Below are 16,561 nucleotides of genomic sequence, written 5' to 3'. Positions count from 1 at the left end.
AACTCTGCCTGTAAAGCTTATCCAGCGCCGGCTTTAATTCAGGTGGACGAATATCTCTGCGGAGCCCTTCCCCTTTCTTCTCCCTGCCACCATTAAAATTTCCCCTTTTCTAGGTACTCAAGAAACTCTTTTTCTTATGATCCTGGTTGCTGTTTAATTTAATTCTGTGCATTTGTTCTTGATTCCTTTATAGAATATCAATGCATGGCATTCAGTTCGATTCAGTCGAGCATTTATTATGTTCTCTTGTTGCCATTTTTCTCCTTTTTTATTATTATTGGTGACGGGGAGAAGAATTTTTTTGAGCTTTCTCTATCTTTGACTTGCTCTCTAGTCTAGTCAACCGCCCTATTCTTGGAAAAGAGGCTGCTAATGATGATAGTGATAATTGACTGATCTAAGGCGCTTTTGATTTGATTGGGAAATAAAGACGGGAATATTCTTTTGGTGCAGTTGCTGATTTCTTTTGTCTGGTCAAGGGATTAATTGGTGAATTTTACAAAAAAGAGTGTGATGGCATGCATGAGCATTTTGTCATATCTATAACAATGAGCATGGACACCAGGTGAGATCTAGAGTGGCATCAACTGAAAGAGGGCAGTGAAATATTAGTTATGCTCTAAAGATGGGTCTCTTCCATAGAAGCTCTTGAAATTTTTGTCGGTTTTTATTTTGAAGATGAATATAATGAGTCTAGAGTTTCTAGTGAAAATTTTCTTTTCTGGAATCTGGACTTTAGTTATTCAGGCATGCCAATTCGCTCATGCGATCTGAAACTAGAGATTGATTGAAGATGTATGTGGCCCTCTAATGATGCAAATGTAGACACAACCAGAAGCCAAGCTTTATTTCCTACATTGAATAGTGAGTAGTTAACATTTATTGACATATTAAAGGAAAAAATCAAGATTATGGTCAAGATGCACAGGCATAAGAAAGAGAGAGATACTCTTCACCTATATTTTACTAAAATTATGGGGACATCGGACATCCTCATCTGTTTTGCCGGTTCAAAGAATTGAAAAGTTACATTAAGAAACGTTGAAGTCTTGCAAGGAAGCAGGAGTGCAGGACCACTACCTTTCTTCTCCCTTGTCTCTCCTTGTTATATACAGCACCATAAGATGTCTTCTCTACTTACAGTACCAAGCAATGAAGAACCATCTCAGCCTTCTTCTCCTCATCCTTTTGCTTCCTCCTCTTGCATCTACAGAACCGCTGAGCTCATTAACTCGAGGTTCTTCTCTCTCTGTGGAGGATGAGTCTGCCATCCTCGTCTCACCAAACCAGTCCTTCACATGTGGCTTCTACAAGGTTGGCTCAAATGCCTACACCTTCTCAATATGGTTTTCTAAATCGGCAAACCGGACCACTGCATGGACTGCAAACCGTGATTATCCAGTAAATGGCCTGGGATCAAGATTCACCTTCAGCAAGGACGGTAGAGTGGTGCTAGCAGATGTAGATGGCACTATCGTGTGGAGCACGAATACAAATTCAACTCAGGCTGAGAAAGTGCAGCTTCTGGACTCGGGCAATCTTGTGGTGAGTGATCCGAATGGTACTACTCTATGGCAAAGCTTTGATTCTCCTACTGATACTCTTCTTCCATTGCAACCATTCACTAAGAACACTAAGTTGGTGTCTCAAATTGCAAAGGGGTCACTCTCTTCAGGCTATTTTATCTTTTATTTCGACAACGACAATGTACTAAGGCTGATATATGATGGACCTGAGGTTTCCAGCATATATTGGCCCGATCCTGATAATAATATATGGCAAAATCATAGAACAGATTACAATAGCAGCAGATATGCCATCCTCAATAAGGAGGGACGGTTTGCTTCAAGTGATAGATTGTTATTCAATGCCTCTGATATGGGTCCTGGGATTGCAAGAAGACTTACTCTGGATTATGATGGCAATCTTAGGTTGTATAGCTTAAATGAATCGACAGGAATCTGGGGCGTATCATGGGAAGCTATAACAAAGCTCTGTGTAATTCATGGTCTGTGTGGTAGGAATGGCATTTGTAAGCACACAGAGTCGAAGATTACGTGTTTATGTCCTCCTTATTATGAACTTACTGATCCCACTGACTGGAGAAAAGGTTGCAAGCGCATGTTCAACTTCAGCTGTGACAGACCTGAGCAGTTAAGATTCATAGAGCTTCCTCATTCTGATTACTGGGGCTTTGATCGCAAGTATAATTCCTCTGTGTCGCTCCGTTATTGCTGGAACCTTTGTAAGGAGGACTGCAATTGTAAAGCCTTTCACTACAGAAGCGGTTCTTGTTTTACCAAGATCCTTCTCTTTAATGGGAGGACATCAATAGATACTCCCGGTAGCATATACTTAAAAGTTCCCAACAGCTTTAAGATCCCTAAGTCCCCTGCTCATGCTAGTGAAGTGGAAACTGGAGGTTCTTCTCATGTATACAAGAGAAAGAGTGGGAGGACAACGTGGGTCTACTTGTATTTGTTCGTATCAGCTTTTGGCTTGATTGAAGTCTTATTTGTTGCATCAGGATGGTGGTTTATCTTCAGGAGAGAAGAGAAACCAACATTGCTGGAAGAAGGCTACAAGGTGATATCCAGCCAGTTCAGGAAATTCACATACAGAGAGTTGAAGAGGGGAAGTGGAGATTTTAAGGATGAGATCGGCACAGGAGGCTCGGGAGCAGTTTATAAGGGGGTCTTGGATGATAAGAGGGTGGTCGCAATGAAGAAGTTAGAAGGTGTGTTCCAAGGAGATGCAGAATTCTGGGCAGAACTGAGCATCATAGGGAGAATTTACCACATGAATCTAGTTAGAATGTTTGGATTCTGTTCTGAGGGCTCACATAAGCTCTTAGTTTGCGAGTACATGGAGAATGGTTCGTTGGACAAGCACCTCTTCAATAGACACACCATAAGTAGAGTGCTTAGCTGGAAGGAGAGATTCAAGATTGCAGTTGGGGTGGCAAAAGGTCTGGCTTATCTTCATCATGAGTGCCTTGAGTGGGTCATCCACTGCGATCTGAAGCCCGAGAACATCCTCCTGGACACTGACTTTGAACCCAAGATTGCGGACTTTGGATTGGCAAAGCTGTCAAAGAGAGATGGAGCTGGCTCAAGTGTCTCCCGAGTTCGAGGTACAAGAGGTTACATGGCTCCTGAGTGGACTTCAAAGCTCCCGATCACTGGGAAGGTTGATGTGTATAGTTACGGAGTGGTGCTCCTAGAGATAGTGAAGGGTGACAGGGTCTCAGACTTGATGATGCATGATGAGCAGTTCAAGGCACAGTTGAAAAGGATCATTAGGACTGCGAACGCTAATGGGGAGGTAGAAGAATCTTGGGTCAGTGGTTTTGTTGATGCTAGGTTGAGTGGCCAGTTTGACAGCAAGCAGGCGGAGGTAATGGTAGAGATAGCAGCCTCTTGCTTGGAGGAAGAAAGGAGTAGAAGGCCAGCCATGGATTCTATTCTCCAGATGCTCCTTTTGCTTGATGATTAACATGCTAATGCCCCATTTGTCCATCACATGTAATCTCGTGTACGTTATTACAATTTACAATTTACAATATACTGAATATATTACAAAAGTTTAAACTCCATCTCAACTTACTTTCTTATACCTTAAACTTAAGAATGCAGCTCATTTAGCTTAATTTTAACTTTTTTTCTTGTGATTTAATCCGATTTACACGGTTTGCTTCTACATAGGGACGAAGACCTTATCAATGACCAAAATTTATTTCAAATATGTTATATTTTTATAGAATAATTAAGATTTTTTTTTATTTCAGTCAAAAGTTGACTTACGGCTATAATGTAATCCGGATAACAGGATGGTTAAGTAATTAAGTTTGAAATATGTGAGGTAAGTTAAAAGTCAAGACAAACAGCGGGCAGAAAATTGTAGTTTCTCCTATATTGGTTGTTAATTTTCCAGTTATGATTCATTTTTATAGATTTGACCAGAACGAGTCGGGTTCGAGCCTGTCTGCATCACTTAGGCTGCTAAAGTTCTACCCCTTGGTTTGTGTATTTATTGACCGTTTGATTTTAAATTATAAATCGCGTGTGAGACGTTTGATTAACGAGTTTCTTCCGTGGCACCGACCTCCACATTTGCATATATATATATACACTACAATTTTGAGGTCCTACGTTGAAGGCGGCTATCATAGCTGATTTGAAAGTCTTATTAAGAGGACGAGCTGGAAATTTCTGCCATCTAGGACTGCAGTGGATCAACACCAATAACGATATATATATGGCCAATAGTACAAGGGTTAGAGCTGTAATTATACATATATATTATTCCGTGCAAAGATTCAAGTGTTACAATCTTGACCTTGAGCCGTTACGACAAAAAGCTACGCATGCTGATCTCTCTAGCAACAAACAAACATAGAAGTCCAAACATAACAACTTTGCTAGCTAATTCTAAAGATACGGCGGCAGCGGTTGAGGTAGATACTGCGGCGGAGAGGGATAGTAAGGAGCTGGCGACGGCTGATAAGAAGGCGATGGCGGCTGCGCATGCTGAGGTGGAGGGTATACGTGGCGAGGCGGTACGTGTCGGTGCTGAGGTGGAGGTCGATGCTTCCTATGAGAAGGTGGGACGTGCCCATGGTGTGGTGGTCGCGGTGGCTTCCTGTGATGAGGCGGTCGGTGTCGATGCGGAGGTGGCGGACGCTGAGCTGGAGGTGGAGGAGGTGGCGGATGCTGAGGTGGAGGTGGAGAAGGTGGCGGATGCTGAGGTGGTGGTGGAGGAGGTGGCGGACGCTGAGGTGGAGGTGGAGGAGGTGGCGGACGCTGAGATGGAGGTGGAGAAGGTGGCGGATGCTGAGGTGGTGGTGGAGGAGGTGGCGAATGCTGAGGTGGAGGTGGAGAAGGTGGCGGACGCTGAGGTGGTGGTGGAGGAGGTGGCGGATGCTGAGGTGGCGGTTGCTGAGGTGGAGGTGGTGGATAAGAGGACATTGTGCTCTCCCATAGCATTGTAACTAATAGAAACCAAAGCATGGCTTCCAGTTGATTCACTACTCTCATCTTTAGCTACCTCTGTTCTTTAAGGAGATCGAGCTCAAAGGGCCTATATATATATATATATAGGCAGGAACTCCTACGTACGTAATCAATTCCGTGGGAAGAAGCGAAGGGTTGTTGTATCTGATTGAGTAGATGACAGGGTTTGTGGTTGAGGATTCTAACTGCATCTGATAGGTTTCATGGCTCGATTAGAATTCAGTAATATGAGACAAGGACTTCAATACCTGGAAACTAGGATGGTTGAATGGGTCAGTTGGGTAATAAATGATTTGCTTGTTTTGATCCTATTTCGGTGCGCCCGGTTGCCCGGTCCGAATCTACTCCTCCGACCCGGCCCGAGAGGAGCAATTGCGGATAACAAACAGCGATTCAGCCCGATCCGCCTGATGACGGGCCCATCCATACCATAATAGAAAGAGAGGGGTAGCAAAAAAGAGGAAGGAATTTTAATCGAAGCATGGAGCGTCTCCAACGCATCTTTGGAGCGGGCGGAATGGGTCATCCGCCCTCCGATTCCCCTCTCCTCGACTCCTCCGAGCAAGTCTACATCTCTTCCCTCGCCCTCCTCAAGATGCTCAAGCACGGTAATGCCCTCGCCTCCCGATCTAATACATTTAGGGTTTCGATACGTTTGTACGGTTCGTGATCTTTGATTTGCGGAGCAATGGAGCAACAGGAAGGGCTGGGGTTCCGATGGAGGTGATGGGGTTGATGCTCGGGGAATTCGTCGACGAGTACACCGTCCGCGTGGTGGATGTCTTCGCCATGCCGCAGAGCGGGACGGGCGTGAGCGTGGAGGCGGTGGATCACGTGTTCCAGACCAACATGCTTGACATGCTCAAGCAGACGGGAAGGTTCTCGGACATCTCTCCCTTCTTTCGTTTGTGTTTCAAGTTACCCTTTTTTTTTCCGCAATGGCTATCAAATGTTCTGTTAAGAGCCGAAAGGAATTGATAGAATACCCTTCGATCTTTAGCTGTTGGTATTGGCGAGAAAATTAGGCCTAATTTGACCAAGAGATATGTAGTTAAAGCAAAACGAGATAAGTTGTTAACAAATGTATATCTAACAGAAAATGATTTTATTATGTTTGAAAATATAAAGCTTCAATGCATGATATTGTTTTTACTATAAAAAAAAGCATCAAAGAGAACATAAGCTGTCTAACTCAAACCGGACCTTAGCGAATGACTTCGCTAATTTTGGTGATTCTGCAAGTTGGTGCAAGCCAGGATTCTGGGTGACAGTAGGGAATGAGAAAAGAATATTAAAGAAATACACAGAAACCCTTGCTCGTCGTTGTTTTGAGACACATTCTCTCCTTAACGTTCTAGAACAATAATTTATGTAATGAGTATTGATAAGAAAAATTAGATTGTATTTACTACTAGATATGATCCATGGGATGGTAAATGCTAATGAGAGTAAGATAGGACTTGAATATGTGCGCTCCATATCACATGTTGTTTTAATAACCAAGGTTTGAAATTGGGATCGGTCTTCTGAAAAACAATACGTATCGGTCGGATTTGCCGTATTGGTCGTCTGGATCGGATCGGACGTTTTTAATTATGTAAATTTTAAATATTATTTTAAATTGTAGAAAAAAATTTAAAACTTTAGAAAAAAATGATAAAAAAAAGAAAATAAAGAAATAAAAACTATGGTGCAGTGAAGAAGAAGAGAAGAAAAGAGAAGATAAGGGGATAGAGAGTGAAAGAAATGAAAAAATTGAAAGAGATAAAGAAATAAAACTAAAAAATTACATACTGGAGTTCGTCGGAATTATATCTGCGTCACCGGAGTTTGCCGGAGCTAAATCTCTTTATAAAAAAATGACTATATGGTAAGAAGAGAGAGAGAGAGAATTCAGATCAGATTTGGCCAATTCCAATCTGAATCGGCCAATTCTGCGAATCATGGTTAGTACAGCACAAATCATTATAATGTTCAATGTTTTTGGTTTATATGATTCTAGACATCGTAAAAAGATGAAAATTAGTCTAATGGCATTCGTTTTGATAGATCTGAGTTCTTATGAAAGCCAGGATTGCTCACAGAAAAGAGAAGGGATCTAGGTAGAGCTGGTCCATCACTTGTCGGATTCAGTGAATCTATCTAGATTTCCCAGATTAGAGAAATATAGTTGGGTTGGACAGTTTCAAACAGCTTCCACTACTAACAGTTTGTTGCCAATCACTAAGCTGACTGGCAGTCCAATCTAGATCAGATATTTCTGTTTTTTTTTACGGTCCTGCCTCACCAACTTCTCTACCTTAAATTTGTTGATGATGGAAGTACATTGCATGGTCCTAGTGACTGTAGAAAGCATCCTTTTGTTCTTGTCTCCTTGTTTGCTGCATACGTTGTTTCTGACAAGCTTGTTTTATGCAGACCGGAAATGGTGGTCGGTTGGTACCATTCTCATCCTGGCTTTGGTTGTTGGCTTTCTGGTGTTGACATAAATACACAGCAGGTGTGTGCTTCACATTCTCTTTTTATAGAATTGCTTTATTATGTACTTCTTTGATATAGAGAAAGGAGTTGATTCTTGGAATTATTTTGTTAGAAAGTTTACTGCTATCTGCTAATAGTCTTAGATAATACTTGGATCAGTTATGAATTATTCGTGAACTACTTACTCTGAGTTCTTCTATGTGCTTAAACTGCATCAGATTCTTACCTGGTCATTCCTTCTTAATTGCTTCTTGCAGAGTTTTGAAGCCCTGAACCCTAGGGCAGTTGCAGTTGTGGTAGATCCAATCCAGAGCGTTAAGGGGAAGGTGGTCATTGATGCTTTCCGCTTGATCAACCCTCAGACTATGATGCTAGGGCAAGAGCCTCGCCAGACCACATCCAATGTTGGACATCTCAACAAACCATCAATTCAGGTGACCTGCTTGTAAGGTTAATAGTGCATGTAACACTCCATTATCTTGTTATAGCCTCATTCTACTGTTACTATCCAGGCATTGATTCATGGATTGAACCGACATTATTACTCTATAGCCATAAATTATCGGAAGAATGAACTAGAGGAAAAGATGTTGCTGAATCTACACAAAAAGAAGTGGACTGATGGTCTGATGCTGCGGCGGTTTGATGTACATTCCAAAACTAATGAACAGACCGTGGAGGTAGACATTCTGAGGCTCAACTTCTTTTTTTGCAATACCCTGTAATGCTAAACTATTTTTTAGGGAGCTAAGTTTCTACTCTCCTCCAGCAGTGAACTTCATGAATTATCTTCTAAAGAATGCTGACAGCAATTATTGGTGCATGAGCAGGAAATGCTGAATTTAGCCATCAAATATAACAAAGCTGTGCAGGAGGAGGATGAGTTGCCACCAGAGAAGCTAGCAATCGCGAATGTTGGTCGGCAGGATGCCAAAAAGCATCTCGAAGAGCATGTTTCGAACTTGATGTCCTCAAACATAGTACAGACACTGGGGACCATGCTAGACACAGTTGTATTTTAGTGCCTTAAAACTTGATATGTCCATATTCAGCGTCTGATGCAGTAGTTGCTTATAATGTTAGGTAGAAGTTGCAGAATACATTCATACTTCTTGATGAGCACTCTTGTTCATTCTCTCCCAAGAAATGCAGAAGAGCCATCATGGTGCAAAATCTATACTAATGTTGCAATTTGATCAAAACTTTGTATCTGTTTAAGACTACAATGGACCAACTTGTCGTCGGTTTCAATGATGTATTAATTGATACCATTTCACATCAACTTTACCTATTGCTTTATTGATCGCCCTCGCCACACTAGTTGCTATATAAAAATCAATTAGTTTCACGTCACTCCATGTACCCTTTTCCTCGTCATTAGATGAGCTCTGACATATGAACGCAATCTCTTATCCGTAATAGTAAAACTATCTTAATATGTCGGCTGGTGGCACTTGGACCTACATATGATTGATGCCATCCTCACCTGCTTGTCAATCTGTTGTTGGACGCTCAGGTTGTTTGGGGAGATTATTTTAGGCGTTTATCGATAAGCCTGCAGTTATCACTGAATAGATATAAAATTCTCACCTCTTGAATTGGATATGCAATAAAGCCAAACATGTACAATAGATGGAGGATAACTCTCTAAAATTCACAGATAAGTCTCTTATCCATTATCCCTAATCTCTGTTATCCAATTACGAATCTTTGCTGGGATAGATAGACAAATTTGTGGTCTAACTGGGAACTCCAAACTCCGCACCTGAGACTCGAATCAAATCTTTTACAAGGATTGCTGACATTCTTGGCTTCCACTGGACATCAAGTACTATGATCCTTTGTGGTCCAGAGTTGGATAATGTGTAGTTCCATGCGGCAAGCAGAATCTAGAGATGAGATAAGGATCACCAAAGAAGATATGTACCTATGTGAAGTCCCCACTGGAGAAGATCTAGAGACTAGCAGAGATCTCCCTCAAATAATTGTGCTGCTTCTCCACCACTGATCTTATTTGCTACCAGGTCCTACGTGGGTCCTCTTTCTATCGTATGGGATCTTTACGAAATTTGCCATTAAAAGGCTTCAAAATATCGCAGTCGCCACTAAAATTATTGAGCTTTTCTAATATGTCATTCTTAAGTTAAATCATACCAACTAAACTTAGATTAACAAAAATATCATTTTCTCCTTGTATAAATTGTTTAGTCATAAAGCTATCACAAATTAACCAATATCTTTACATAAGAAAAAATATCAGTGAGATATGTTTTACACTAACAATACTGCCAATTCTAAACGAGTTAATAAATTTTAATGACAATTATAATATTTTAAAAAAATACAGTGTTAATTAAAATATTTTGAAAGTTATTGGCAGCAATTACGATAACAAAAAATAAAATTTAGGCCATGAGATCGTGAAAGTCCATAGTCCATACAGAGAACATTCCTCTCTCTTCAAGCAAGTTGCAACTTGCAAACCATAGCACTAGATTGGCTTAATGAAGAATACTAATAATTATCCTCAACTACTTTAAAGCCCCCATATATATATAGTTCATGAATCATGATAAAGAAGGGACTTATCCATGTATAAATTAACTTCTTCTTTAATTTATGCAAGAATAAGCAAGCTTATTAATTATCCTCTATGCAAGTGGTGTTTGTTTACACATCTAAACGGAGCCTCGTGTTTCCATTACATATCATCAAATAGTCCATGTGAGGCTAAAATTTCCACCCAAGTATTTGAAAGAGGGAATTGAACCTGGACGAAAGGGACACAATTTAACCAATTTGAACAAAACTAATGGCCACATATCTTTGTTCTACTAACAACGTGTCATTTAGGGTGTGTTTTGATATCAGAAGTGGAGGATTAGCGAGGTATTTGATTAAAATTAAAAGTCTTTTTGTGAAAGTAAAATTATTAGAATTAATGATGACATAAAATATTAAAAAAAATGGAAAGTGTTATTCTCTCTCACTTTAGAATAGAAAATGAAATTAAAAAAATCGGATTATTTTAGTAAAGTATCGTTCTCTCCGCGTTAATAATTTTGTAAACTTATACGATGTATTAATATCTGACATATAATACAAATAATAAATGTTAGATAATAATAACTATTATTATTTTCGACATGAAGCATTTTCCAAAGGAAAATATACCATAGACTGCGAATATTTGGAAAGATGGGAATGGTCGTTTTTTTATCCACTTGCCGACGTGTCACCATTAGAAGGGCCGTCTCCTCGGGCCCCACATTTATGTGGTGGGCCTACGTGGCTCTTATCCATTCTCCAACACCATATGAGAAGTTTCCTCTAAATTATAATAAAATAGCGATGGAAATTTTGGGGAAAATTACAAAAAAAAAAATTGAGGATCTTCTCGAAGGACTTCTTTATAATTTTGAAAAAAATTAAGGGATTAGGAGTTAGAGGCCTTTAAAAGCCGGCAGGTGTACAGCGAGGGACGACGCCACAAATCGAGAGCAGCGTCGCCGCCAATAGCGTTTTTCCCTCCATCCCTTACGTGCTTCGTCGACTTCTTATCCTCTTTCCCTTTTTGGGTCTTCTCGGGAATCGAGAGAATCCAAGAGGAGTAGTTGGTCTTTGGTATTGGGTTTTCTGGCGAGAGATATCCACATAGTTTTTGTTCCATTTTTTGGGACTAATGGAAGGCAAGAAGAAGCCGAGTTCTTCGAGTGGTGATGAGTTCTTTGGCCGCAAGGAAGATAGCAAGGCCTCTTCGCCTTCTCGGTATTTCAGCACAGTCTTCCCTCCTGCCTCTCTGGTATATCTAATCTCTCTCTCTCTCTCTCTCTCTCTCTCTCTCTCTCTCTCTCATTCGATTTCTTGAATAATTTGGATAAGTTGGTGTTATTATCGTCGTCAATTAGTTGTTAACCAGGCTCTGTTTTGATAACTTGGGATAACTTTTTAGGTCATGGGGAAGGATGCATCACCTTCAGACTCGAACCGGACTATGAACAAACAGAGAGTTGAGGTGCAGAATGGGCATGCTCGTGGAGCTGCTGCAGGTTTTTGAATAAAATATCTCTTTTTTACTGATTCTTTTCTGGTGTTAAATGATGGGAGTCTAATTATTGTTTCTTTTTTGTTCTATCAAGTATTGTATTAATAGTGTATGATGTAGTGCTTTTATAGAGTCGAAGTATCGTATTCTGTTTTAATCTTTTATACTCCAAAGTTTTTTTTTCCTGGTTGTGGCATTACACTTGTGTGCTTTTGCATGATGAGAGAATATAATTCATTGAAATGAAGTTAACTATCTAGTAATAATTTTCTTGTAGATGGCAAATGCAAAGGGAGTTCAACCGAGAACTGGACAACTTGCAGCAATGAAGGCAAACCATTTTACCCTATTGAATCAACAGATTCGCCTTATTTTGGCTCATCTGTGCATTACGGTGCTCGAGATTTCTATAGTACCTCTTCTTCCAACCATGTCACTGAAACTCCTAGAAGTGTAAGTGATGATACGAATTTACTCAAGTGAAACTTTATACTAGTTGCAGTTTTTGCTTGGCCAGTGATGGAACTCCGCCTTTTTATCATTCGTTGTCTTGATTTGCCGTCTCTTTATGATTTGTTTCTTAATATCAGTACAAAGAAGAAGATGAGGATGAGTCTGTTGCTACTAGAGGTGACTGGTGGCAAGGTATGGCTTTTATAGAGAAGCTATCTGGTCGTCATGTATGCAGTATAATAGTAGCTATTATATTTCCTCTGATTTTTTGCATTCAGGTTCACTTTACTACTGAAGATATCATCAAAAGTGGTGTACTCTTCACTCAGCAAAGAGGAAGTACTACTTTGACATTCTCAATTTAGGATACGTGCTTTCTCCTTGATGTTTTATTTGTGTTTGTTGTTGTTCCTTCAACTATTGCATATAATGTAGGCGTATAATTTTTTCTGCTTACTTGTGCTCCTTCAATCTTGTTCATTTAACTATTTTTCTTCCCCTTTTTTTGTTTCCTTCTCTGATGTCTAAATAACTTTGACAGTGCTACATTTTCCATAAAATGTTCCTTACTAAATTCTTTTTTCCCTGTAAGTAATAATGTGTCACAAATTTTTTTCCCCATAAATAATCATGTGCATCTGCAGGAATATTCATCCTTTTGAGTTATAGTACCAAGTTGATCGATATAGTAGATGGAGATTGAGAAGGGACGCTGTCAAGTGGAAAGGTCAAAGGTGTTTGAACATTTGTCGGTATGGTGATTACCTCCGGTCACCTCTAGGAACAAGATGCAGCAAATTTGAGCAGCTGCTAAGTCATTAGACAAGAAAATGTTGGAGAGTGCATCAATTGGATATAATGAGTCATTAGTTTGAGGTTTTGCTATTTGCTATGAAAGTCTCTCACGTTGGTATAGCAGATGGCACGCTCACTATTTCAACAGCATTCTTCTGCCAACAGAACACGCCTGCATGAAGATACCAATTGGTCGCAAGTCATGAGCTATTAAGGAGGGATGTTATAATGGTCAATATCTGCAAAATAAGCATGAACTGAAAAAATAAATAAAATAAAGCTGGATTAAATAATCTGTTAGATATTATTATCTGAAAGTTACACCTTTTGTGGTATAATTCCTTCTTGATCTGCTTAAACACATTTCATGCACTGATGCACTCCAAGATTTACAATTTCTTCCCTGCCTCTTTTTACTGCAAATCATATAATTACTTCATTATTACTCAGTCACTCCTATTGCTTTGTTTCTTGAATCGTTGATCTGATGCAAAGTTTACTCCAGGAGCTGCTGAAGATGGACTGTTGCTATTTAGTTGATCTACCACAAGTGGAATCACATCCATCCTCGAAGTGGTTTCAGCATTTAGATGCAGCAAACTTAATGAACTTGTGCAGTTTGTTTTTTCCTTTTAATTTTTGGTAAATAAATGTTGGGGATTGTTCATAGTTTTAATAGGAAGTAATCTTTGAACAGTCTCTGATGCTATGCTGTCCAGGGGCCAGAGAGTTTGGTTTGGTTGATTTTTGTATCTGAGTACACACTATGAGACTTTTACTAAAACTTAAATCAAAGCAAGAGTGATAGTCCTTTTGCATTGTAATATATCTTCCTTATATGAATCATATTTCTTTGAAGTTGCTGATCTTGTCGATTTAATTTACTGAATCACTTTAATGGCCTTAAAATCTAATGGAGAATTAAACAATGAAAGTCTGATGATAAACATGAGCTACATGGCCAATATGCCACTTAAACAGTGCTTGGACACCTTATAAACAGTTGGCATATTCCCACAGAATAATTCCATCCAGAAAGTTATGTTTCATTAGGAAAGTAAACTCTCTCTTCCGCAAATGCATTTCTCATGTAATCAACATAACAAAAGTGTAAGTTGAACAAGTATACAGAAGTTCTGCATCTGAAAGGAGTGAGTCTGATTGCAAAACTTTATGACATTGATCACAAATAACTAACCAAGACTAGAATCATTTTGCATTACTATTGTTATTTGCCTTCACCTCTGCAACACCAAGATAACCTGTCAAGAACCTTTTCACACTAAATCCATGACTGTGAACCTTCCTATTCAACAGAGTCCTCTCTTCCTTTGCTGGGATAACTTGAGGTGCTGGTGAGAAGCTTGGCGTGGCATAAGTATTTGCAAACGAAGTGCCTGAGATGGGCACAGGGTATGAATCTAGAACTTTATTGTGAGCAATCATGCCAATTGCTGATGAGAACTGATCTGAATGTTTACTCAAGTCATCAACATAGAGTAGATCATCGATACGAGCAACGATGTTCGAAGCAAGGCTCTCCAGAACTCTTGAATAGCTCTCCAGGATTGATTTTCCTACGTCCTGAAAGATTAACAAAAATTTAACATTTAGTTTCATTTGTCTTCAGAAAAGAAAGAGTGGTGAGAGGATAGCAAGAGCAATAAACCTTATTGAATTGAATCTTGCTGATATCCAGTGTTGTTTGTGTAAGATCAGGGAACCTCTGCTTCAAGCAAATCAAGAGGCTCTCTGCTCTATCAGCAAGCAGTTCTCTTTTCTCAGCTTCTGTTATCATGTCTTTCACCATGACCCAGGATGATCTACCACTGCAATGACTTGGGCGGCGCCATACATAAATCGATGCCTCAATGCGATTGGCGATTTTCAAAGCTTGGTGTTCAGAAGACAAATCAAGCTGATCAAGAAGACATTCAACGGAAAATTGATCGGAAATAATATTCCGATATATAACATCTCCAACGCATGCTCTGCCATTCTGATATCCAGAAGAACAAACCAAGTCAACCTCAGGACAAAGTGACAGATAAAACAATAGAGTCAACTTTATTAATATGATCTGGAAGTCATCCGCAATAACTAGAGATCCATGGAAATGAACGCAAACCTTCGGTAGTGACTCGAGATAAGATTCAGGAACCTCCATTTCGGCCAAAACATTACTGTTTATAGCCATGGCAGCCTTCAAAATTTGGTTTGCACATTCACGTTTGTGCTGCAATTGCTTTTTATTCTTCTCACAAAGACCACCGGAAGGGACACGAGGCAGCGGCAGCCACCACTTCTCATCGTGCCGATGAAAAGCTCCACGAAAAGAGGCTGAACCATCACAATCTGGTGCAGATATCCCTTGCTCAACATACCAAAATTCTGGGTTACTGAAACTTTCGAGTATATCCTATGAAGAACATTGGTTAGAGTAATTCCTGTGAACGTTACTAATGATAAACAAGAGGTATCACAGGTCTCACAATAAGCATGTTGTCTAATTTCCGCAGCGCCGGTAGATTTACATGTAGATCACAACGTGGTCGGCATGTCATGACCTGAAATAGATTGAGCAAGAAGAATCAATCATTGCAGCAATACTAGAATTATACTTTTTCTATAGAGCCAAGATATGCTAACTGAAAGGAGAAATTTAGTCCTTATTTCTATGTCACACTGTGAGAATAGCAATTTTACCTCTAGCTTACTTCCATCAGGAAATGTTTGCCAAGTGGGTATCAGTTCAACTATGTGGTCACTAACACAGAGAAGCCATTCCATTTCTCTTCGCCACATTGACTTCTTCTCTGTAGGTAGAGGCTCTAACCTCCAGAGCTGCCCAAAAATTGTTGCTGAGAAGATGCAAAAGGCAAAAAAGAACAAGGGGTAAAAGAGCTTATAAAGTGACTTACAAAGAAGAAATCCATCAAAGACCTTACCAATTAGAGAAGAAGACTTACCACAAAGATTAGTAATAGCATTGGAGATAGCCAATGCAGTGCACACCCCCTTGCCGCAGCCTGACATGTCTTCTCCAAGTAACAATTTGGAAAACCTCTCCTTCATCATCTCAGCATCTAACATGGAACAAATAATTAAACCTAACGTACAATCAAATTCGTATAAATAGACTAAGATGAAGCCAAAGGAGTGCATTACCTGAAGCATTTGGCGGCTTCTTGTCAATTCCTGCATCAAGCTGATGGTCTTTCTCCTGCATTGGCCAATCCAACGTCTCCAACTTCTTTGGAGACCCTTCTGCCCCAGTAAAGCCTTGTGGGTCTTCGCCAAATGAAGTATCGGAGCTCAAACCGCTCCCTATACCCTCATCTTCGGCAAAATCGCTACAAGAGTTCCTCTCCTTGCCATTGTCATCAGACCCATCATTCACACCAGTAACCTCCTTTTCCATCCTCTCCATCCTTAGCATTGGGCAAATGGGAGGAGGACGGTAGTTCTTGGGGTCCTCTTAATCCATATGATGGACCAGTGGGGCTGCCGCATATGAGTATATTTGACTTCTAAGGGAGGTTGGGGATGACCTTGAGTAGGGCGCTCTAACGCATGATAGCCATAAAAGAGGGAGGAGATGGAGAAGGGAAGGGGGGCTACCGTTAGGTTGCATTTTATTTTAAATTTCTTTCCCTCCAACGGTTACTAAGATAAGGCATATAATAAAGAAGAGTGGTATTGCCGTAAAAGGTACGCTATCTTCTTACCCTCTCCCAAACTAACGTGGTATTTGTGGAATTTTCTGAGGACAGGC

At 40.1% G+C, this 16,561-nt stretch overlaps 4 protein-coding genes across 6 annotated transcripts; 3 read left to right on the top strand and 1 right to left on the bottom strand.

The window, feature by feature from the left end:
• Positions 1-31: 31 nt before the first annotated feature.
• LOC140798981 (putative receptor protein kinase ZmPK1) lies at positions 32-3,562 on the top strand. The gene is made up of 2 exons (XM_073153074.1): positions 32-113; positions 454-3,562. Exon 2 carries the CDS (start codon positions 1,153-1,155, stop codon positions 3,493-3,495), a length of 2,343 nt encoding a protein of 780 aa, XP_073009175.1. The 5' UTR covers positions 32-113; positions 454-1,152; the 3' UTR covers positions 3,496-3,562.
• Positions 3,563-5,421: 1,859 nt separating this feature from the next.
• On the top strand, positions 5,422-8,775 carry LOC140799165 (26S proteasome non-ATPase regulatory subunit 14 homolog). The gene is made up of 6 exons (XM_073153333.1): positions 5,422-5,620; positions 5,713-5,890; positions 7,431-7,512; positions 7,751-7,927; positions 8,006-8,173; positions 8,324-8,775. Exons 1-6 carry the CDS (start codon positions 5,494-5,496, stop codon positions 8,513-8,515), a joined length of 924 nt encoding a protein of 307 aa, XP_073009434.1. The 5' UTR covers positions 5,422-5,493; the 3' UTR covers positions 8,516-8,775.
• Positions 8,776-10,923: 2,148 nt separating this feature from the next.
• On the top strand, positions 10,924-13,644 carry LOC140799164 (uncharacterized). Of its 3 annotated transcripts, none has more exons than XM_073153331.1 (6): positions 10,924-11,295; positions 11,446-11,542; positions 11,816-11,991; positions 12,129-12,183; positions 12,270-12,330; positions 13,292-13,644. In XM_073153331.1, the coding sequence occupies exons 1-5, from the start codon at positions 11,176-11,178 to the stop codon at positions 12,284-12,286; spliced, it is 465 nt and encodes a 154-aa protein (XP_073009432.1). In that variant the 5' UTR covers positions 10,924-11,175; the 3' UTR covers positions 12,287-12,330; positions 13,292-13,644. The 3 variants fall into 3 exon arrangements, with proteins under 3 accessions (XP_073009432.1, XP_073009433.1, XP_073009431.1); XM_073153332.1 differs by lacking the exon at positions 13,292-13,644 and adding an exon at positions 12,636-12,776; XM_073153330.1 differs by lacking the exon at positions 12,270-12,330.
• Positions 13,645-13,811: 167 nt separating this feature from the next.
• Positions 13,812-16,368, bottom strand: LOC140799163 (rop guanine nucleotide exchange factor 7-like). The gene is made up of 7 exons (XM_073153328.1): positions 15,955-16,368; positions 15,756-15,872; positions 15,493-15,647; positions 15,279-15,353; positions 14,915-15,205; positions 14,456-14,785; positions 13,812-14,370 (listed from the first exon to the last, which is right to left on the bottom strand). Exons 1-7 carry the CDS (start codon positions 16,223-16,225, stop codon positions 13,996-13,998), a joined length of 1,614 nt encoding a protein of 537 aa, XP_073009429.1. The 5' UTR covers positions 16,226-16,368; the 3' UTR covers positions 13,812-13,995.
• Positions 16,369-16,561: the final 193 nt, after the last annotated feature.

This window comes from Typha latifolia, chromosome 12 (genome assembly GCF_019914945.1).
Source record: "Typha latifolia isolate L0001 chromosome 12, TyphaL0001v2, whole genome shotgun sequence".
In the NCBI taxonomy this organism is placed as follows: domain Eukaryota; kingdom Viridiplantae; phylum Streptophyta; class Magnoliopsida; order Poales; family Typhaceae; genus Typha; species Typha latifolia.
Note: the sequence above shows the minus strand (reverse complement) of the source record. Positions and strands in the feature narration are given on the sequence as shown.